Here is a 22,383-nt window from a genome sequence, read left to right as displayed (position 1 = left end):
AATCTTAGGGGCTATTGCATACCTGAAACAACTTGCTTTTTGAAATCTAGTTCATCTCAAGTTTGCAATAAAGTCAGTACCCAAATTAAGAATTTTATAGCTTTTGCCAGTCTAAGTTTGCTCTTTGTACTACTAAGGACATTTTGCACATTGTGAGAAACTTCTACCACCATATCAGTCTTTCAGATCGATACAAGACAAATGACACCTACACAGAATTGAAATAGCTTTAAAAAAACAAAACTGACTGGGCAGAGGCATAAGTGAAAGGCTCAACATCGACACTGAATCTGCGCATTTCTCTGTGCACGTGAACAACTCAAGGGCAAATGGTCCCCAGGACAGAAGTATTAAAATTTCAATTTTTCCAGCATTTATTTTCACATCGGGAAAACAACAGTTTTCTAGCCTGGTCTGCTCATCCATCCATTAGCCACCAGCATTAAGCATGTGTTTTTTCAAGCACTCCCTAACTGCCCCTTTCAGCCTACATTGATAAATCAAATAATAGATACATCTTAAAGTTCTAGGATTTAGCCATCTGCTACCTTACCTGAGCATTTGCACCAGCAAGTGCCTGCAACATTTGCTGAACAAATTGTTGGTGACTAGATTCAGCAACTCCTGAGGCTGGACTTGTATTTTCACTGGGGATGGAGCTAGGTATGGTTGTCCCTGTTGGACCGCCAGTGCTTCCTAATCCCCCTACACCAGGATTAAATCTGCAGAGATGAGGAACAGCAATGCTAACATTCATTTTTGTATTAAAGTTGATCATCACATACTATTACTCCTCCCCCCACCAACTGTCACACTGGAATTCTGTGGATATCAGTGGGAATGGAGAATGTGAATTTAATGTAAGTAAAGCATCCAAACACAGTAAGATCCATTATAAATAGGGCCCTACCAAGTTCATGGTCCATTTTGGTCAATTTCATGATCATAGATTTTTAAAAATCGTAAATTTCATGATTTCAGGTATTTAACTCTGAAATTTTACTCTGTTGTAATTGTAGGGGTCCTGACCCAAAAAGGAGTTGTGTGTGGTGGTGGGGGACTTCCGGGGAGTGTGGGGGAGGGGAGAGAAAGGGTGTCACACGGTTATAGTGAGAAGTGTGAGGTCATGCATTTAGGGATTAACAACAAGAATTTTAGTTTTAAGCTGGGGACGCATCAATCAGAAATAACGGAGGAGAAGGACCTTGGAGTATTGGTTGATCAAAGGATGACTATGAGCTGCCAATGTGATATGGCCGTGAAAAAAGCTAATGCGGTCTTGGGATGCATCAGACGAGGTATTTCCAGTAGAGATAAGGAGGTGTTAGTACCGTTATACAAGGCACTGGTGAGACCTCATCTGGAATACTGCGTGCAGTTCTGATCTCCCATGTTTAAAAAGGATGAATTCAAACTGGAGAAGGGCTACTAGAGATGATCCGAGGAATGGAAAACCTGTCTTACAAAAGGAGACTCAAGGAGCTTGCTTAGCCTAACCAAAAAAGGTTGAGGGGAGATATGATTGCTCTCTATAAATATATCAGAGGGATAAATACCAGAGAGGGAGAGGAATTATTTAAGCTCAGTACCAATGTGGACAAAAGAACAAATGGATATAAACTGGCCATCAGGAAGTTTAGACTTGAAATTAGACGACGTTTTTTAACAGTCAGAGGAGTGAAGTTTTGGAATAGCCTCCAAGGGAAGCAGTGGGAGCAAAAGACCTATCTGGCTTCAAGATTAAAACTCGATAAGGTTATGGAGGAGATGGTATGATGGGATAACATGATTTTGGCAATTAATTGATCTTTAACTATTCATGGTAAATAGGCCCAACTGCCTGTAGTGGGATTTAGATGGGGTGGGATCTGAGTTACTACAGAGAATTCTTTCCTGGGTATCTGGCTTGTGAATCTTGCCCACATGCTCAGGGTTAAGCTGATTGCCATATTTGGGGTCGGGAAGGAATTTTCCTCCAGGGTAAATTGGAAGAGGCCCTGGGGGTTTTTCACCTTGCTCTGCAGCATGGGGCATGGGTCACTTGCTGGAGGATTCTCTGCACCTTGGAAGTCTTTAAACCATGATTTGAGGACTTCAATAGCTCAGACATAGGTGAGAGATTTATTGCAGGAGTGGGTGGGTGAAATTCTGTGGCCTGCATTGTGCAGGTCAGACTAGATGATCAGAATGGTCCCTTCTGACCTTAATATCTATGAATCTATTGTGGGGGAGGGGTTGTGGTACTGCTACCCTTACTTCTGCACTGCTCCTGGCAGCGCTGCCTTCAGAGCTGGAGAGCAGCAGCTGCTGGCCAGGAGCCCAGCTCTGAAGGCAGAGCCATTGCCAGCAGCAGCATAGAAGTAATGATGGCATGCTCTGGTATTGCCACCCTTACTTTTGCACTGCTGCATGCAGAGCCGGGCCCTCAGTCAGCAGCCACCACTCTCCGGCCACCCAGCTCTGAAAGCAGAAGTACAGAAGTAAGGGTGGCATGGTATGGGGTATTGCCACCCTTACTTCTGCCCTGTTGCTGGTGGGGTGCTGCCTTCAGAGCTGGGTGCCCAGCCACTAGCCTCCGCTCTCCGGCCACCACTCTCCGGCCACCCAGCTCTGAAGGCAGCGCAGAAGTAAGGGTGGCAATACCATGCTACCCCCCGCCCCTCCCCACAAAATAACCTTGAAAACCCTCCCCCCCCCGCGACTCCCTTTTCTGTCAGAACCCCCAATTTGAGAAATGCTGGTCTCCTCCATTAAATCTGTGTAGTATAGGGTAAAAGCACACAAAAGACCAGATTTCATGGTCTGACACGCATTTTTCACAGCTGTGAATTTGGTAGGGCCCTAATTATAAACATTAGCATATTAACATTTTTTAAGGGGAAAAAGGTAGGAGATGCCTGAAATGAAGATATTTAGTAAACTGTAAATGGTGTTTGTGTGGAACAACTTGTGCAACTGGACAAGCTTCTAAATTTAAAGCAGCAAGACAAAAAGCTGACAAATAAACCAAAGAGATTTAAAATAAATAAGTGAAGAAATGTACAAGTTCGTTGGGCCAACTCTTACCCTGGTATAAGCCCTGGTGCTTCTGTTGCTAGTGTCTGCAAGCCCTGTTGAATTTGTAGCAAAGCTTGCATTGCTCTAGGGTTTGACATTGCCGACAGTGTGTCCGGGTTCTGCATCTAAGAAAAGGAAAAACTTGTTATATAACTGAAACATGTACCAAGTTAATCTTCATCACTGTTTGTTTCTTGTAGTGAACCCACTCCCTCAACATCTGTTATTGCTCATCTTTTTATTCTAATACCTCTCTGCACGCTTCTTGTGATGGTTCCCTCTTTTGCAGTTGCAGCTCTACCAAGACCTTTTAAGTATGGGGAAGAGTGACAGATAAGGCAATATCCTCAAAAAAATGTTACTGTACTAAATGCAAAGCTTACATATTATTGTGGGCTAGGATTTCAGGTAACCTCTTGGGGGATGTGATGTAAGACCTGGAAGTTCAAAGGCATAATCTCAGTATAGTCTTGACAAGAATGGGTTTTCCGGGACAATAAGGGTGAAATGAATTACCTAGGGAAATGTTAACACAAATTATTCACTTCCAGTGATGCAAAAACCCTGAGGAGAGGGTAACTGTCTTCTGATTACCTGGTCCTGAAGGCTAATGGCCTGAGCTGTATAGAAACAAGATGACTTCCCCAATCCTAGTTCTGAGACAACTATAAACTTGTAAACCCAAATGTGGGTTTTGAAGGACTGACATCTATCAGAGCCTGAAGTTGGAGTAATCTCTGGTAACTTTTTACCATGCATGTCAGTTCTTCTATTGTTTTTAAACATTTTTTCTGCAACGCTTTTACCTTAAGAATAAATGTGCTTCCTTATAAGGAGCTGTGTGGTCATTTATAACAGAGGCAGTATATTGGGCGTAGCCTTTGGAGAAAAGCAAAAGCACAGATGCTGGCTTTAGGCAGTCTGGCTTGCTAGGTGTAAATTATCACAGTGTAAATTAGGGAGCTGTGCAGCTGTAACACCCCAGGACAGGAGGGAGAGAGATGTGGATCTCTGCCCAGGAGAGTTGACAGCTGAGGAGTTGGGAGCCTAGAGGAAGTGCCTTTGGTGGACCACCAGGGGATGGGGGTAGGGGAGAAGGGAGGAGGATAAAGGTGCAATTGGCCTACATTGTGACAAACTACTCCAGAAGCACTGTTTCTCACTAGTCGTCCAGCGAAATGTATCATATGACGACATACCTGATCTTCAGACTAGGACTGCTATTAAGTTTAGACTTCGCAAGTGTATGCTCAATACCCCCTCTCTGCATTATCTATAGTGCCATATCAGCCTACTTATGTACACGAATGCTATCTAGATGATACATACAGTCTGATGTATACACTTAAGATGGCTGGATCAAGTTCCTCTTCACCTGCTGGAACATCTGAACCTGTAGCTTTCACAACTATTGATAAGCACAAGCCAAATCCTGAGATCTGAAAATCTCTAGACACTGCGAAGTTTCAAATATGAAACTGAAGTTCATGGCTTCGACCCATCTCTTATCAGAACAACTACATAAACAAAAGGTGAAATCTTGCAATGACTTTTGAGTGACAAGATTTGTCTAAGATTCAAACTCTTGGGGGTTACAAAGACAGCACTCTCATTTACCATTTGGAGAATCACCTAATGGATTCTAAAATGAGGCTGGCTTAGTATTTGGTTGTGCTATTTATCATCTTGTCTTCAAAGTTACAATGGACCATTACCAGATTTTTGACAAAGACTGTGCCTCAAAGGGAAGTGGCTGAAAATTAGGACATGCCAAGAACTAACTATTTCCTTCTGTGTTTTGAGATTGTGGCACTCCTTTCCTCTTAGGGAAAGGGGACTAGTTTCAAGGTCCACACTTGAAGACTAACAAAAGCAAAGTGTTTCAAGAAGGCCCTACCAGAAGTGGCTGCTCCTATAACAACCATTCTTATTGGGTGTTTTAGTATAGGATAAAAATTATAAAAATCCTACCATGTTAGGCTCCTAACCACCCTGTTCTCCAGTTTTTCCCTTAGGCTATGTCTACACTACACCAAAACACCCAAGGCAGCTGACTCAGGCTCATTGGGCTCGGGCTGTGGGGCTATAAAATTGCCGTGTAGATGTTTGGGCTCAGGCTGGAGTCTGGGCTCTAGGACCCTTACATGGATCAGGCCAAGTTGTTAGCTTCCACAAATGCAGAACAGGATCTGGAGAAAAATTCTAAACCTTCTCTGATTAAGTTCAGGCCAGTAATGCTCAGTGAGATATGAGAAGTATTGTGGGCCCTTCATGCACACAATACGTCTTTTAGATACGTTGAGGAAGGTCAGAGGGAAAGAGCTAGATCCACAGCTGGTGAAATTTGTCAGTGTCTCTGAGGAAAGACCCAGTGCCAACTTCTGCAAAGTATGCCGCTATGCACTCTTTGCCTTTGCACAACTTGTCTATCATCTAGTGTCCAACAGTTTGAGTTTTATTATAATAGAAAAGACTGACAATTCAGAGCACCTAGATGTCTTAGATTTCCTTACTCATGTTAATCTGGTACAAACGTGAGTATAGATCAGAAACTATATTGATGGATGAGGATCTCTCCCAGGAGTGGTAGGGCTGCACACAGCTGTACGTGTTCTTCCTTGCCGAGCACTCCCACAGAGTAGTACTATGCAACTGCTCATTATCCCAAATGACACAGTCACAACAATTGCCATGGGATTCCGTCTCACCTTCCCTCACCTAGAGGATTAGTGCAGAGGTATGGGCTGCAGTGCTTTTAGCTCTGCATCTCCATCTCACCCTACGCAGTCAGTGGTTTGAACACCTGACTCAGCCTCTGTGGAGGCTGAAAAAATGGATGAGAGTGAGGTGGCTAAAGTTCAACCCAGATAAAACTAAGGTTATTTTATTTGACGTATGCAATCTGGCCAAGCCACAGCGCTCTTATCAAGAAGGTTCAAGACCTCCAGGATGTTGAGTCATCATGCAGTTCCCAACAACATGCATCACGGTTTGTGGCTGCCCACACTGACATAGTGGACTTTCTCATTCAGGGCACAATATCAGGCCTCTACCTTTCGGGGAGGGAAAGGCAAACCAAGAGCTCATGTTAGTGGTGGAGGAAAAGGGGTTTGGGTTAGTATTTGCAAGTATTTAAATCACTAAAAGCCCAACTCCCAATTGAAGCTAGCGTTTGCAGTAGAATCATAGACCAGGCCTTTATGCTTTCAACCAGAACAAAGCAAGACCATATGTTTGCAATTCAGTTAACACTACACGCAAGATGTTTGCTGACAACAGTTACCCTCTCTTTTACTCACTTGTTGAAGGAAAGTTGGGAGTTGTTGTCTCATTTGTTCCTGAAGCTGAGGATTTCCAGCAAATAAGGGATTATTTAGCATCATCTATGAGGCAAATGTTCAATTTTAGCTGCAAATACTAAAGACAGTAAATAAAGCTGCTCCCCTCTCCATCTCCCCCTTCCCCCCCCCCAAAAAAGGTGATTTAGTGCAACTTATATATTCAGTACATTTATAATTAACCGTTTAATATGACAAATAGGATCTTCTCTGAAAAACAGAAATCTTTTAAATGATCATGTTGTCTTCCTTCACTTACTGTCCAAAACTGACTTCTGCTAGACATCCAGTCATCTAACAATGGACAACTAGGTGGATGGGTTTTTTTTGTAATTTTTTTTTTTTTTTAAGTTTTTATCCAGGTGGAAGTGCCATTATTTGAATAAACATCCCTTTGCAGATGAGATAGACTGAAGAGGATGAACAGGATAAGACTTGCATACTACAGAGTTAAGGACTGTTCCTCTATGCACACATTCAATGTGTGCAAAAAGCCAGTGAAGCTCCCCTGCTAAGTGTTTTTTGTTTTTTTTAAAAGCATGAGATACTTTCCATTCCACTCCATGTGGCACACATCCAACCTGTGCTGACCCTTTAGAAGCTGAACCCACAGGCATATTTGCACTATAAGTGATATTAGGAAAAGACTGCCGCCATTCATAAAGCTGTAATAGTATTTGCACTTATACAGCAAATGAAAGCCATACAGGAAGGTCACAGCTGAAGATGAAGATACAAGTGCCATGTATCTGACAGCCTGAACAACTAACTCCTAAAATCAGTTTGGGGCTACATAGACCAGTGGCCCTGCCTAAAAGTTTGAGACTAACTTTTCAAGTGGTTCCTATATGAAATCACAAGTTTATGGTTGTTAAAACATTTCACACTGAAGTACACATAAAAAATTTCAGCTCCCGTGGTTGTTCTGTCCATCTAACTTAGTACTACCTGGCCCCTTCGGTTCACCCAAGGTTCTGAGCCAAGAGTTTTTGCAGTTTGCTTTACAGTCTTGCCAGTGCTCCCTGTTTAGCTCTATCCTGCAGTTAGACTCAGGAGGTTGACTGTCAAGATGTCTAACTAGGAACTGGAGAAGCATATTAATAGGCTAGTAGGTGTTGGTGTTAGCACATAAAATTGTTACTTTGTTGTGACAGTAGTTATTGCATGAATTTGCAATACCTCTCTTTTCATTCAGTACATACAATACATAGGTGCCTTTACCTGTGCTGCAAGATCAGGGTTCTGGCTTAGTGACTGCATCATGCTTCTCATATAGGGTGCAGACAACATGTTCTGCATAAGCTGTGGATTTTCTGTTATCTGCTGCAACAAACTCTGCATTCCTGGAGTGTTGAACATACCAGCTTAAAAAGTAGAAAATGGTCACTTTAGCAATTCATAAGCATGAAAATAGTGACAGATGCATTTTCATTTAATTATAATTAAATATGGTGATGAGTGCATAACACTTCCATGATTTAACATAAGAGAGTAATTACTGTCTATAATGGACATCAGCCACCACTCATCTCAAGAAGCTTCTCCACTTTTAACCCATAATCCAGGGGTAGGGAACCTATGGCCCGTGGGCCGGATTCGGCATCCTGCTTAATTTCATCTGGCCCATGGCAAGTCTCGGCGCTGCAGGCCAGAAGCACCAAGCCTCTGCGCCATCCCACGGGGGACTCGCCCCGCTGTGGAGTGAAGCTGGGGTTGCCAGGCCATTAAAAGTCCAGTTGGCAGCGCAGCAGGCTTAAGGCAGGCTCCTTGCCTGCCTTAGCTCCGCGCAACTCCCAGAAGCAGCTGGCATGTCCCACCCCGCACTCCAACCCTCTGCCCCAGCCCAGTGAAAGTGAGTGAGGGTGGGGGAGAGCAAGCGACTGAGGGAGGGGGGCTGGAGTGTTTGATTTTGTGCAATTAGAAAGTTGGCAACCCTAGGGGAAGCATGTGCACGGTAGCCAAAATATTAAGAAGGAACTGAGGGGGTGGTGGGTAGGCAGGTCTCTATATTGAGTGTCATGAAGGCAAGACTCTAGGGGGCACCCAGGGCGACCCGACGGATGCTGCTAGGGAAAAGTCTTCCAGCTACCATGCATATGCACATACCTGATAGGAACTGACATGAACAAGCACTCGAAGAACAGGCTGTTAAACTAATAAGGGCACTTCTCAAAATTGTGCACTCTCCATAATTCTTTTAAACCACTCAGAAAACCTGATTATCCCATCACAAATGGTACCAACACTTCTAGAAGTGTGTCCAGTCACACCCTTCCATTCCTACATAAGCTTCCTGCACACAGTTTTGGAGCTGTCTTCAAATGTTAATTTACATCTCTTCAGTTACTCAGTCTAGTCATTCCTTCACCATTTGACCATGTGCTATCACTACAAAGTCAGATCCAGCAGACCACTTCCCACATCTTGTACAGGAAGAATGCGTTGTACTTTTTGGGTAACCTGAATAATCTACCAACATTAGTAAGCTTGCAAACAGCTCCGAAGAGAAGTCAACTTCCAAAGCTGTGCAAGAGCACTGCGAACAAGTTCTTCCTTAACCTGTGAAACTTCAGTTTGTAACTAACAGCGTTATGAGAGTGTGGAGTTGACACTGAAACCAAGATATTCTACTTTTTATTTTGTACGCTTATTCAAAAATGTTAAAAAATAACTTTAAAAATTAGGTAAATTATTCTCTGGCAAAAAAAGGTTTATATGCCAAATTTTTGCCTGACTTAAATTTTCACATCCAAGTTTAATACCCGTATCCAAAGACTGAGAAGTCATACTGAAAGATATGTACTAGTTACATCAGTATGAACTGAAATGAATTTGAAACTTTCACAATTAAAAACAAACAAACAAAGACTATCTTGGATATCAAAACTCTATAGACGTTTGAGTTACATTACTAAATCCTAATTTAAGGTAATTCCATATCATCAAATAATCCTAGACTTTTGGGGGTTTTTTTGCTTCCTGTCATATGTTTTGCAGTACTTTGGGGTGGAACACAGCAGCTGGTTTAACACAGAAGTGGCTGCAACAGATCTTTCTGTGCCTGTCCTTGTCTCCCTCCCCTTAACATGCACCTTTCTACACTAACCAGTCTGTCCCAGCCTTCCTCCTCTCTGCACTGGAGCAAGTCAGGCTGTTTCCCCCCCACCATGCTACCTGAGAAGCAGCAGGGGGATCACTTACAGCACAAGAGTCTCCCTGCTCTCCTCTGGTGAATGGAGCCACGCACAATAGCCCTTGGCCTACAGCACAGAGTAATTAGTGGCAATGTCAGCCCCTGCAACCTGGGGATGCTGCAAGTTTAGTAGCTCTGTGGGATGGGGCATGCTCAGTGAAATCTTCTGTAAATACTGCTGCCGGCCACTAACAGATTTATGAGCATGAGCTAAGTGCTATTTATAAAGACTTGTAATTTGGAAAAATTATGCTAGGTTTTCACAGGAATCACAAAAAGACCCATCCCTTAAAATAGGGTGATGGCTTTCATATCTGCTCCAAAGCACAGAAATACTAGGGCTTCAAGGAAGAGAATAAAATATTTTATTTTTAACATGCGTTAACCATGTTTTCCCTGGCTCGTTCTCAGAAATGGAGAATAATTTTTGCTGAAAAACTTTAAAAAAATTTAGTGTTAGACTGAAAATGTCTGTGCTGGTGTCTGACTAAATTGTTAGTATGGCAAAGTTATAGGCAACTGAAAACAAGGTTTTATAATGTGAAATGTTCAACAATCTTCATTATAAGCCTTGAGACCAGCACCACCGATAATATAATTTTATCTAAACAAGTACTTTCTCTTATTTTCCCTTCTTATTACGATGTATCTTTTGCCTTTATATTGCAGCAAATCCTATTTTCCTCCAAATCTATACCAAAGTAGTTGATAACTTGATTCTGACCTCCACTCTGGCAGAGATGTCAACCTGCATCAACTACTTATTAAATTTTCAAACAAGCACCTTTGTGCTCTCTTCCATGGTGTCTTTCGCACACGGGAGGTGATCCCCATAAACATCCACTAAACTGCCTCATTGTCCTTAAACTCTTGTTTGCTGTGTTGCCTGCAGAAAACTTGATATAATAAGTAGCTGCGCTGCTGAGACTAACGTGCATCATGGTGATCATGTTTTCTTGCTTCCATAGGCTCTTCCTGTGTGTTGTGTCCACCCTTTGTTTCTTGACTTAGATTTAGACTGTAAGCTCTTTGAAGCACAGACAATATTTTTTGTTACGTGTTTGTGCAGTGCTTCGCACAATGAAGCTGTGGGTCCATGACTGGGGCTCCTACGTAGCATGAGAATACAAATAAACTGACTTTGAAGTTGGGGCATTACTATTACAATTTCTAATACTGGTTTATTTAACACATTCACATTTCATTCCTCTGTTTACATGGTAAAATTTCAGTTTGTTTCAGATCTCACATGAACTCTATATGTCCTTTCAGGTAAGTGGGAAAGACTGAGAGGCTGTATCTAACAATATCTCATTCACTACCTACTTTACTGGACTTTTGCACTCTGTCCAGTGTCCAGTGTGAAGAACGTTTTCAATTTGTCTAGCGAGTCTCTGCTTTTACTGTTATTTTAGCAGATCTGTGGCTCCTCTTAGTGTTCTTGAGATAAGTTTACTTTGCATGTTTGTTTTCCTACATAGGACTTTGATACTAGTAAAGAGAGCTATGCAAGTAAATATTAGTAACACTAAGTCAAGTCATTTAAACACAACTTTGTCCAACACAAGAATGTCTGTCATTTCAGCAATTACTTGCACCTGTGCAAGTAAATACAATTCTATGATAATGAACATACCTCCTACTCCGGGTCCCAAATTAGGCATGGTGGAGCCTGGTCCCGTACTGGTGGTGGTGCTATTTCCAACACTACCACTGCCCCCACTTTCGCCACTGTTGCTGCCACTGGTTGTGGAACTCTGAGAACTGGACTGAGGAGCCCAAGGATTTGGTAAAGGGTCTCTATTTTCTGTACGAGACGGCTGACTTTCCCCACCTGAAGATGCGTTGCTTACTAAGGAAGCAAATGGGTTACCTCCAAACTACAAAGGAGGAAAAACAAGGAATACCATCTATTAAAACCATCAATTTTATCTCTGCTAGAAATGACAGGTTTTGAGACATATGCAAAATTACAAACTTGAAGACTCTTGACTCTGAGAGCAGTCTTTAATTATATTCACCAAGCTAAAACCAGTTTCATGGTAGAATAATCAGCTGTTTTGAGATGCTAATCTTAAAAAGGGACATTAAAAAAAATAAAATAAAATAAATCACATCTCTCAAAATGTTGTACCTTACTATAGCAGCAACACCCAGGATTTCAGGCTGAAAGTAGGAAGGGAAAAATCTATTTTCTATTTTGTTAACTTGGTGCATTTGTCAACACTTCCCTTAAAATGAAACTGACTATATATTGTCAGGATATTGAGTTTCTCTCTTGTTGAAAAGACTTAAGAAAAGCAACAAAAAAGACTTCCGAAACTGTGCATAAGGAATCTAAGATAGAATCTCCTGACCCTATTTAAAGAGTACTTTTAAAAACTTTTAGGAATTTAAGTCAATTTCAGAAACTTCAAGTTAAGTGTTCCTTTATGAAACGCACATGCCATAATCACTGACTTTCAGACTGTGTCACAAAACCAAGAAACACAAACTTTACTCTTTCAAGGTTGAGAGTTTGGGATTTCTGCAGTCCTACTTCTACAAATGGAAACAGAAGGTGCAGTGACTTCTAGCACCAAATTACATTTTCTTGAATGCTTGTTTAAACAGTGCATAATTTCCTTCACTCCTGAGAAACTGATTTAATATTAGGTTGTATGTACCCATTTCTCACCTGCTCTTGGGCTGCATTCAACATTGGCTCCTGAATATCTGTGTACATGCGTCGCAAGGCATTGTATCCACCTGGTATACTCTCAAGGTTGCTCAAGGCTCGATCTTGGTTTCTCATCATTTCCTGCATCATTGCAGGGTTTCTCGCAAGTTCTAGGGTCTAAGGAACATTTAATCTGTATTAGTAAAAAAATTCATTCTAAAGTGAAAACAACATCTGAAGCAGTGTCTCCATTATAACAGCTATTTATAGATTATCTAACCCACTGCAGTTAGTTTGAACTGCTGTTAGAACTAGAGCAAGAATTTTTCTTGTTGGAATAATTAGAAAGTTAAGACAACTGAATTTTCATCTGCCATTTTGTCAAAATTGTAAAATGTTGAAACATTTTAGTTATATAGTACTGATACAAACAGTATGAATGTATTGTACTGGGCAAGAGAGAGGAAGGAGGACACAGAAAGTTACGTCCAAGTTCATTTCTATTCAAACAGAATTAGTGAATTTACTAAATATTGTTTCAACTCAGAAATACAGTATGCTGCTTTCAAATAAGAACCATTTGAAATAAATATCCGGTTTCTCAAATCCACAGTACCCATCAGTTTGTGTCTTAAAAGCCTCTACAGTGTAGAAGTATACCAGCACCTTTCAACTGCATTTAAAATCTGACTGAAGTACTAAAATTTATATTAAAGAGTGTTGGATTTTTTGGCAAGTACATTATTGGCTGTATAACAACCCTCCTTTCTCAAAGAAAATAGGAGATCTGAAGTGCACACAAGTTCTGTCCTAATTTAACTTCAAAAAATTTAGTTATGTAATCCTGAAATACTCTCCAGAGAATGTTATGGATTATTTAACATTAAAGACAACACACTGAACTATTTCAGACATTAGTGACTAGAAAAAAAATCAACAGTATTTGCCTAGAGTAGCATTCTATGAGTTTTCCTATATGATCCTAATTTTCTCAGCAATACTTCAAACACTCAAGTCAGCACATTTAATTTTATTAAAGAATTTTAAAGTTTATTAATTTACAGAGAACTTTCAACATACTTGTCTCATTATATCTGGATTATTAAGCATGTGACTGATCTCTGGATTTCGCTGTATCAATTGCTGCATTTGAGGATTGGCCATAATTAACTGCCTCATCAGGTCGGGATTTGAAAGCATGCTCTGAACAAAGGGATTTTCCATTATCTGAACCATCATTTCCGGGTTGGACATGAGCTGTCGCTGCATCTGACTCTGTAACTCTGAAAAGTTAGATGTATTCAGGCCCAGGCTACTCAGACCTGCAAGTCCTCCGAGGCCACCTTAAAGGGGGAGAAAAAAAAATTGAACTTTCTGCTTTTAGTACATTTCTAAATCATTTTCATCTGGACAACTATTCTTAAATACAAAATACTTTAATGTATCACCCAAATTTCCAGATAATGCAAAACAGTGAGAATTCCATCCTTCCCAGACACTAAAGAGTCCTTCCTCCAAAGTCTGTTGTTTTAATAATGAAGACATTTAGCTGACAACCAATACTTTGGATAAGACATACATGTTATTACCATTCTAGTAATGTTGATGTCTGTGTCCTTCAGATTTCAAAAATTTCTCCCTTGTAAATCATGCAGTATATACATGCATGTCTGCAAGAGTCTATTTGCAGGAGTCATTTAAAATTTAACAGAGAGTAAGTATGATAGCATTACAATACTGTATATTTTCCTTTTATTTTGATAAAGCAGAACTCTTTCTAGTTCCTAATGCATCAGGTACTAAAAATAAGGTAAAACAGTTTTCTACAATCTTCACGCTGTCTAAATTGCAAAACTTCAAACTGACCCCAAAATTGTGGCAACCAAAATCACTCATGAAAATCTGAGCCACTTTAAACTCATAACAGCAAATGCTTACTAATTTTAACTTTTTTATTCTATTCATTTTTCAGAAAATGAAACGAGATAGAGGGCCTGAATCACCAGTGTTAAGTCTGGTGTGGGTAGCAGGAGAAAACCACTTTTCCGCTGCAGAACAGGAGCCTGTCTGTGCTTGGGAAATGTATGCTCCGGAAGAGAAGGTAAGATAGAGCTATTAGGCCCAGTGATTTGATTTGGTCAGAGAAATATGCTTGTAGGTGGGGTAACAGTTTTGTCACTGTTGTTCACAATCTGGGTGACACTAGGGGCACAATTTCTGCAGTGCCCTCCACTCCTTGGACCAATCCAGATGCATTGTAGAGCAGGGGTGGCCAACCTGAGCCTGAGAAGGAGCCAGAATTTACCAATGTACATTGCCAAAGAGCCACAGTAATATGTCAGCAGCCTGTCCCACCTCCCCCATTAGCTCTCACCCTCCAGCCCCACCAGTCAGCACCTCCTGCCTGCCACAATCAGCTGTTTCACATGTGCAGGAGGCTCTGTGGGGGAGGGGGAGGAGCAAGGGCATGGCAGGCTTGGGGGAAGGGGCAGAGTGCGGGCAGGGCCTGGGGCAGAGCAGGGGGTTGAGCAGTGAGCACCCCTCCGGCACAATGGAAAGTTCACATCTGTAACTCCAGCCCCAGAGTCAGCGCCTATGCAAGGAGCTGCATATTAACCTCTGAAGCGCCGCTTGCGGCTCCGGAGCCCCAGGTTGGCCACCCCTGTTGTAGAGCATGCACAGCTCACAGGGAGCTCTGTAATTTTCACACTACCAGTAATGCTGGAATGAAACACCAGCTGCACCTTGCTATTTGTTGATGTGCTATATGAAGCAGCAGCATAGGAGTATTCCATGTATACAAGATTTTCCATAGAGGAAGATTTCAAGGAAATAAGATTCCTACAATCAAATGCTGAAATTAAACCCTTTTCTATAACTATAGAATGGGCTATAACAACTCAGGGAAGGGCAGTGTTCTTAACCCACAAAGTTAGCAGATAGAGATTGTACCCAAACCAAAAGGGCTGCTGTTTGTTGAGGGGGGTGTGGAGGTACTACTGCTTGATGTCGATGTGGTAGAAGTATTCCCTGTGGTGTTCGTTTGCTGTACAGGATGATCTTGCGATCTGAAAAATAAAGTTAAAACTATAAATCACTTTATTGAGGCAATTTAAAAGATTTCTGGAAGGATCCAGAGACAAGTTACCATGAAATAACCAGAATATAAATTATGACTATTCTCATATATTGTGTCAATACCATTACTTAAACATGGACAGCAAGTAATCTGGCTTGAGTGATTTATTTAGAACATGCTTTGGGTATTTCTATTTTCTGCCCAACTGGATATTAAACTCATATCCCCAGCCCAGACAAAAACCAGAATCTCAAGATTCTCCAGGACAATCTCTAAAAGGAAAGATTTAAACGCAAATAGGGTTAAAAAGGTGATCGTGCATGTTTTATCATTCCAAAATGATGTTTTCACTGAGATCCCAAACCCCACCCCTCACTGCAGCTGGAACTGTGAGCAGGATTTCAGCCAGTCACTGAAGCAATTAACACAGTACCACAGCCATTATTTCTGATAAGCTTCAGCTGTTTTCTGAACAATAGCAGGTACCAATCCATTTCCCTTCCCATTGTTTTCTGCTCAAACATTGCAAATAAACTGAGAGAAACAAAACCATCCAGACATCTAAATTATCTGACAGTGCAAAGTAAAAGCCTGTCCTACCGAACCATTTCTAGCTGGGACACTGTGGCAATTCTAATCTGAAGGCCAATTGTGGATACAACTATAAACAGTCTACAGCCAATACAAACAAAACTGAGTCATTTCAGGCTGCAAGTGTTGTAACACGTACTGCACACTACTGTCTATTCAGAGTTAGAACTCTTCAGAAAATGGGAGCACAATTATGTAAACCTGGCTACTGATTTATGACCAAGTCTGTTCCCAAACTTGGTCATGGCGGATTTCTCATTTTCAGTGTCAGGACAGCAGTCCTGCACTTGACGGATCAGCTCAGCTTTGGACAGGTCAATCTGTCCTTTGCTGAAATGATCTGGACCAGTCCCAAAAGTGTGAATACCCCCTCAGCTGCTTCTGGTGCAGTTCGCTGTTGCAGAAGGTAAGGAACATTCCTGGAGCACTGCTTACACACGCCCTAGACAACTGCAACGGAATTGTCCTTCCTTGCACAAAAGGCCTGTAAAAGCAGCCATATGTTTGTATGAATAAACAACATTAAATTGTCTTGGCTAAAGAAAACAGATGATTTGCAATTCGTAGGAAGTGTGTAGGTGGCTAGCAGTTGTGGGAAGGCCTTGAAAAATGGTATGCTTAATTGAACCTACTGGGCTTGGAATGTGGCTTAACTGGAAAAACTGGACCTGGAAGGTAACTGATAAAACAGGTGAAAAGTCTTGAAGAAGAAGCCCCAATCATCAGGGGTGGTTCTACGTGGCTTTAACAAAAAAAGGTTTCAGAGTAGCAGCCGTGTTAGTCTGTATCTGCAAAAAGAAAAGGAGTACTTGTGGCACCTTAGAGACTAACAAATTTATTTGAGCATAAGCTTTCGTGAGCTACAGCTCTCTTCATCGGATGCTGTAGCTCACGAAAGCTTATGCTCAAATAAATTTGTTAGTCTAAGGTGCCACAAGTACTCCTTTTCTTTTAACAAAAAAAGAAATTCATAAAGCAGTGACTATAGTTACATAGGTTCTGATACATAAAGTATAAAAGGGTAAACTCAAAAGGATCATTACTAGTACCTGCTGTCCAGCTGAAGTCAGCCAATGTGGGTTTGAGTGTCCTCAGTCTAATCCTGCAGTAAGTACTTGAACAATGCTTATAACTGCATGTTACTGAATGGGCATAGGATTGCTTAGGCATTTAAGGCACATTTGGAGCAGCTGTATAAATGGCATTCAGCCTTTGAATTTAATAAAGGATTTTAAGATTAAACTGGTGTCCTGGCGATGCCTGTATTATCAATAAAAATAATTCCAATAGGGCTTCTGCTCTACACCTGGAGATTGACTTAAAGGTAAACACAGTTGATGTGTTCATCTTTTGCAGATATTTTTCTTTCAGTTGGGCATGGTATGAAGTTGCTGAACAGGCTGCCTTCATCCCAGAGAGGTGAAAACTAAAACACCTAAGAAGCTTATAGGGCAACAAATAATGCTGGTGTTCAGCACTCAAGTGCCAGAATTGAGTGCCAAAAGAACAGAAAGTTTTTTTATTATTAGCAACCTAAACCCATCTAGAAGGGAGGAACATGGCAAGCAATACTCATGAAAAGAGCACTGTGACTGTAGAGGCTCAGCTCCTACAAGGAGTTTTCACTGACTGAAGTCAAGAAGGCGCTGACTGGAAAGTTTTTAAGTGCAGTGGTGAAGTTCAGAAGGTGGCACATGACTGCCAAGAGAGGAGGCTGACACTCACACTATCCTGCTATTGCAGCATTTAGGGAACAAAAAACTTCAAGAGTTTGGAGATTTCCACCTATGCTTTTGCAAGGGACCTCAGGACCAGGAGTAAGAATATTGCTTTTTTTTGAGATCTAGTAATTGCACAATAAGATCTAACTGGGAAAGGAGAATATTTATTTGGTTTCTTACAGCTAAAAAAATAGAAGACAGCTTATCAGCAAGGTTACCTGTTTTGTGTTTTGATGACAAGGTGAACAGTGAGTCCATCGTGAATCCCATGCTGGGTCAGAGTATCTTGATCTTTTAAAATTTTTCCAGCAAATATTAATACAAGTTGATCTGTGTGGGACTTGAAACGCTTAGAGATTTCTTCCTTAAACTAGATATTAGAAAGAAAAAGTTAATGTGATTATGTGTAAATCAGTGCATTAACTATTCTATTTTAAAAAACTTTTGAGATTTGGTGAAGGTATTTTGCATGTTTACTATTTTCAAGTTTATACAATATACGCCCCCTTTATTAAATGCTCCCTCAGTTTATTTTTGACAATGACTATGAAGTCAGATCATTCCCATTTGTAGATTCAAAATAATAAACAGTATGTCAATCAACAGTGTTAGAAAGTGATTAACTTTAAATCCTTTCCTGCACCAGCCACATATACAATAAAAGCTTAAAATGTCAAGGAATGAGAAAAAAAAATCTTGGTTATCTTTTTCAATTACAGCTTCTCTCATATAATTTTGTATAGGTGTCTATGTAAGAGGTGTAACTCTTATTAACACCTGTAACAGATATAAGTATTTGAAAACAGCATTTTCACATTAAGTAAAACCCATTTTTGACAATGTAGTATTAACATAATGTTAGGCTTGTTACAACTTCACAAAAGGAAGCATTTCCAGTGTTCTTATATTATCGCCATGTACTGAAATGGGGTCAAATTCCTGTGGTCAAAGCACATATAACAGAACCATAGCTAAGCTGAGCAAATGCTACCATGGCCATCTAACTCAATTTTCTTGCTCTTATGGGGGTTATACTGCAACACTATTTTGTAATACTTCTGTGTAGTCTATCATTTCACCACTTAACTTCTGTACATGGTACTATGCATTAGCTTTACAGTGCTGGTGTGATATTTACAAAGTTATGGAAAGCAGCTGTGACAGATACAGGAATTTCTTGCATATCCTTGGGAGACCTTAAGTTCAGGTATATTTGAGGTCCATTGTATGAAATGCAATGTTTATATATTATTGTGGGACAGGATTGAATGTAACCTGGGGGAAAGGGACAGGAGGATGTGATGTGATGCCTGGGATTTCAAAAGACTCTATGCCATACAAGAATGGACTTTTGCATTAATAAGTGTTAAATGGATTTCCTGGGGAATACCTAGGGAGAGGTTAATGCAAATTCCCCACCTCTGTTTAGAAAAGTCTGGCTTGCTGGGAATATCACAGTGTTGGCTGTGGAGATCAAGCAAGAAGGAGGCACGCCTCGGGGCCTTATTTCACCCTGGGGTGTTCGCTACTTCCCACCACCCAACACAGACGTAATGAGGTTAAGTGGTGTCTGTATAAAATAAGTAAGAACTATTAATTATTCCTCAAGAAAGGCTTTTAATGATTTTCAACTATAACAACAGCATAAACAAAACAAGAAAAGGAAAACCAAAGGCCAACAATGAATAAGAATTAATACAAAAGGCAGATTTTACTGAAGACAAGCGCAAGTACAATTAATATTGTGGACCATTTGCGAGTTTCCGAACAGTGACTCTACATATGCTGGTCCTGGCAGGTCATAATAAAAGCCCCGAAGACAAGCATAGGTAAAACTATTGTTCACCAGCCCTATATTCCTGGTGTTTTTAAAGGCAACATAAAGCTGACGAACGACAGCACTACATGCGTTTGCTAGGACTATGTAAAAGACAAGCAATAACACATGCAAAGCTATTATGCATCAGCCGTCTACTATTGATTTTATACTATGGTATCGATACAACTCTTGGCAAGGAACAGGAAGGAGAGAAACGTAGGTATCTGCCCAAGAGAGGTGACAACTGAAGGGCTTGGAGCCCAGAGCGGGTGCTCTTGGTGGACTACAGAGGGGGGAACTACAGGTGCAATTGCCCTGAACTGTGACAGCTGTTGCATATGCTTTTACTTGTCTTAAGTTTCTATTCTTATCACCAGAAAAAAAATTATAGAACACATTTAAAGAAATCAGGCAAAAGAACGGGAATGACTCAGTGTAACAGATAGTGATATGCAACATTTTCAACATCCAGATCACTAGTTCTAATTAGCAGTGACCAAAGTTTGTTTGCATCCTAGGACTATGTTGTGGCTTCAGCCTAGTTATACTGAATATACCTCCACACCACAAAACAAACAAAAAAAACATACAACCAATGGCACCAAAGCCATCTTTTGTTGGCAGTCTCAGAAAACAGAATGACAAGGCAAGCTAACTATTTTGCTCTCTGCCCTCTAGCGGTGATCCTTGCAGGCCCTGGTTGCAGCATGCTGGGGCTACATAAGCTAGCGTGGATTGCCACCTGTCTGTGCTTCATCTATTCTGTGGATAGGTGCTATACTGACAACCTCACAAAAGTAATAAATGCATTTAATTTTAAAGAGAAAAGGAAGATATTTTGACAGGCTGATGACATATTGTGGAAAAAAATCAAACATTTCAATTTATTTCTTGATTTAAGGACTAAGATTGTAAGCTAAATTGCTTGGAAGATTTTAGGCTTTTAAAAATCTTTCAGAAGCTTGCCATTTTTTTTTTATTATTGATATGATCAATTTAATTTTTAAAGAAATCATGCTCTAACTAGAGATAGAAGTGAATTCTCATTCCATGCAAGACCCCAAGATATTGATCCAGAAATGAGTTATTCATTTATACTGCAGTAGCACCTACGGACCAACCAAGTCAGGTCCCATTGAGCTAGACACTGTATAAACATAGAAAGTGACAGTCCCTACTCCAAAGAGTTTGCAATCTGACAAAAAAGATAAGACAACAGATGGATGAGACAAACAAGAAGGTAGTGTTGCGGCAGTGAAGGCAAGAAAACTCTGTGCCTACACAAAGCTTTATTAAGTCAATAGAGCTCTTCACACATGGAACCCATCTCAGGATGAGGGTCTAAAATAAATTATGGCTGAGAATTTTCTTTTTAGGGGGCTTTTTAACCTTAACTGACCTTGATGGCTACTTCCTGCTCAAAGACACATTTTAGATACTGCTATTTACACGTGCTGATTTGTCATAAAAACAGTAGTGACTGGTAAAACACTGTTTAGTGACAGCTTTAAAGCTGAAGAAAAATTATTAAAGTTGCAATAAATGAACATTAGTATTAACTTTAAATTTAATCTTAAATCAAGTCTAATTTGCTATGACCCAATTTCTAGAAGGAACTACTCATTCAAGAGGTCAGGACATTGAACAATTTGTGGGAGGTTATATAACCACACGCTATCCAGTGCCATCAATATACTGGCAACAAAAGCAGCACCACCACTCCCTTCTCTCTGCCCAGACATATCTATGGTTTTCAGATGACCCACAAAAGAAACACAAAAGATGGGAGACTATGCCAGTGGTGAAAATGCTAACAGCCCCTGACAAGCTAGGGCACAAACAATTCCTACATGACATACCTAGGCCATGGAATTGGTCAAGCAATCTCTTCTGCATAGGTAGTAAAACTATTCTGAACTGTGAGACATTTTGGGAACCTAGCAGATTGCATCAAGCAGCTCACTACACAAAGATCATCTGCATTTGCAATAGCCGCAATTATATGGTTATACACAATAGAGATACAGTATCCCTCTTTTTAGACTTTAATCTGTTAACACAATGGGAAGCCATAGAAACACTGAAGAAAATCCAAGCCATTACTTGTGATTTTCAGCAATAGTTTTTCTGGATGGCGAACGGAAGCCAAGAATACCCAAGCCAACAGCTAACAGATTGCCAGTTTACAATGAACTTGAAAACCCAACCAACCTACCCACCCACCGAAACAGAACACAAGTTGAACAATGGGTACCCCAGAAACCAATTTTTAGTACAGGTGACTTCTAAACTATTGCCAGCAGCTAACCTCCCATTCCTGGACAAAGTTATTGTTTTTCATTAGCTTCTCAATCTGCAACGCAACTGCCAATATAAGAAACCCTTCTCAAACAGGTTCTATACTAGAATTTGGCACAGAGGAGCTGCTGGTTGCACCTTTTAACCAGGCACAATGGACAAATAATCACATTCATTCTTCTGAATTTCAGTATGTGAAACGATACATTACGAGATACTTTTCACAGTAGGGTTGTGAGGGAGGACATTTAAAAAAAATAAATCAGAAAAACATTATTCTAGGGAAAATTAAAAAATGAGAACCTGAGCTGCCTTTCCACAGCCCCTCCTGGTAAGCCAAACACTGTCTGCTGACTCACAGTAAGCAATAAAAAACAGCAATTGTGAATGCATTGGTGCCCATTCATGTGCCTGACTGAAGACAAAGAGTGTTGTGAAATAAAAGGAATAAAACCAAGGGAATAAAAATATCCAGAAAGACCACTCCCCATTTCCAACCAATCGTGGCCTAGCATGAGAGATACCTATACAACTCATAACTATTAACTATTATAGCAAGGATTTTCAAAGAGGCCTAGAGTATTAGACACCCAACTCCCATGAAAAGTGGGCACCAAATACCTTTTGG

At 40.6% G+C, this 22,383-nt stretch overlaps 2 protein-coding genes across 4 annotated transcripts in view; one reads left to right on the top strand and one right to left on the bottom strand.

Moving 5' to 3' along the window:
* IDNK (IDNK gluconokinase) overlaps window positions 1-3,843 on the top strand; it is a 28,885-nt gene extending 25,042 nt beyond the window's left edge. Inside the window, exon 8 of the transcript XR_013346195.1 lies at window positions 3,609-3,843. The gene's annotated coding sequence lies outside the window, so the exon portion shown is untranslated. The remainder of the gene's footprint in view (window positions 1-3,608) is intronic.
* The window catches only part of UBQLN1 (ubiquilin 1), a 34,888-nt gene that overhangs the window by 2,468 nt on the left and 10,037 nt on the right, over window positions 1-22,383 (bottom strand). For all 3 annotated transcript variants that reach the window (XM_077817535.1, XM_077817534.1, XM_077817533.1), the window contains exons 2-10: window positions 17,857-18,008; window positions 15,200-15,315; window positions 13,328-13,590; window positions 12,266-12,424; window positions 11,225-11,468; window positions 7,617-7,759; window positions 6,357-6,440; window positions 3,067-3,182; window positions 554-722 (exon numbers count right to left, since the gene is read on the bottom strand). In XM_077817535.1, the coding sequence (XP_077673661.1) occupies window positions 554-722; window positions 3,067-3,182; window positions 6,357-6,440; window positions 7,617-7,759; window positions 11,225-11,468; window positions 12,266-12,424; window positions 13,328-13,590; window positions 15,200-15,315; window positions 17,857-18,008 (1,446 nt within the window). The remainder of the gene's footprint in view (window positions 1-553; window positions 723-3,066; window positions 3,183-6,356; window positions 6,441-7,616; window positions 7,760-11,224; window positions 11,469-12,265; window positions 12,425-13,327; window positions 13,591-15,199; window positions 15,316-17,856; window positions 18,009-22,383) is intronic.

This window comes from Eretmochelys imbricata, chromosome 5, assembly GCF_965152235.1.
Source record: "Eretmochelys imbricata isolate rEreImb1 chromosome 5, rEreImb1.hap1, whole genome shotgun sequence".
In the NCBI taxonomy this organism is placed as follows: domain Eukaryota; kingdom Metazoa; phylum Chordata; order Testudines; family Cheloniidae; genus Eretmochelys; species Eretmochelys imbricata.
The sequence above is the reverse complement of the archived record's forward strand: the minus strand, read 5'-3'. Positions and strand labels throughout refer to the sequence as shown.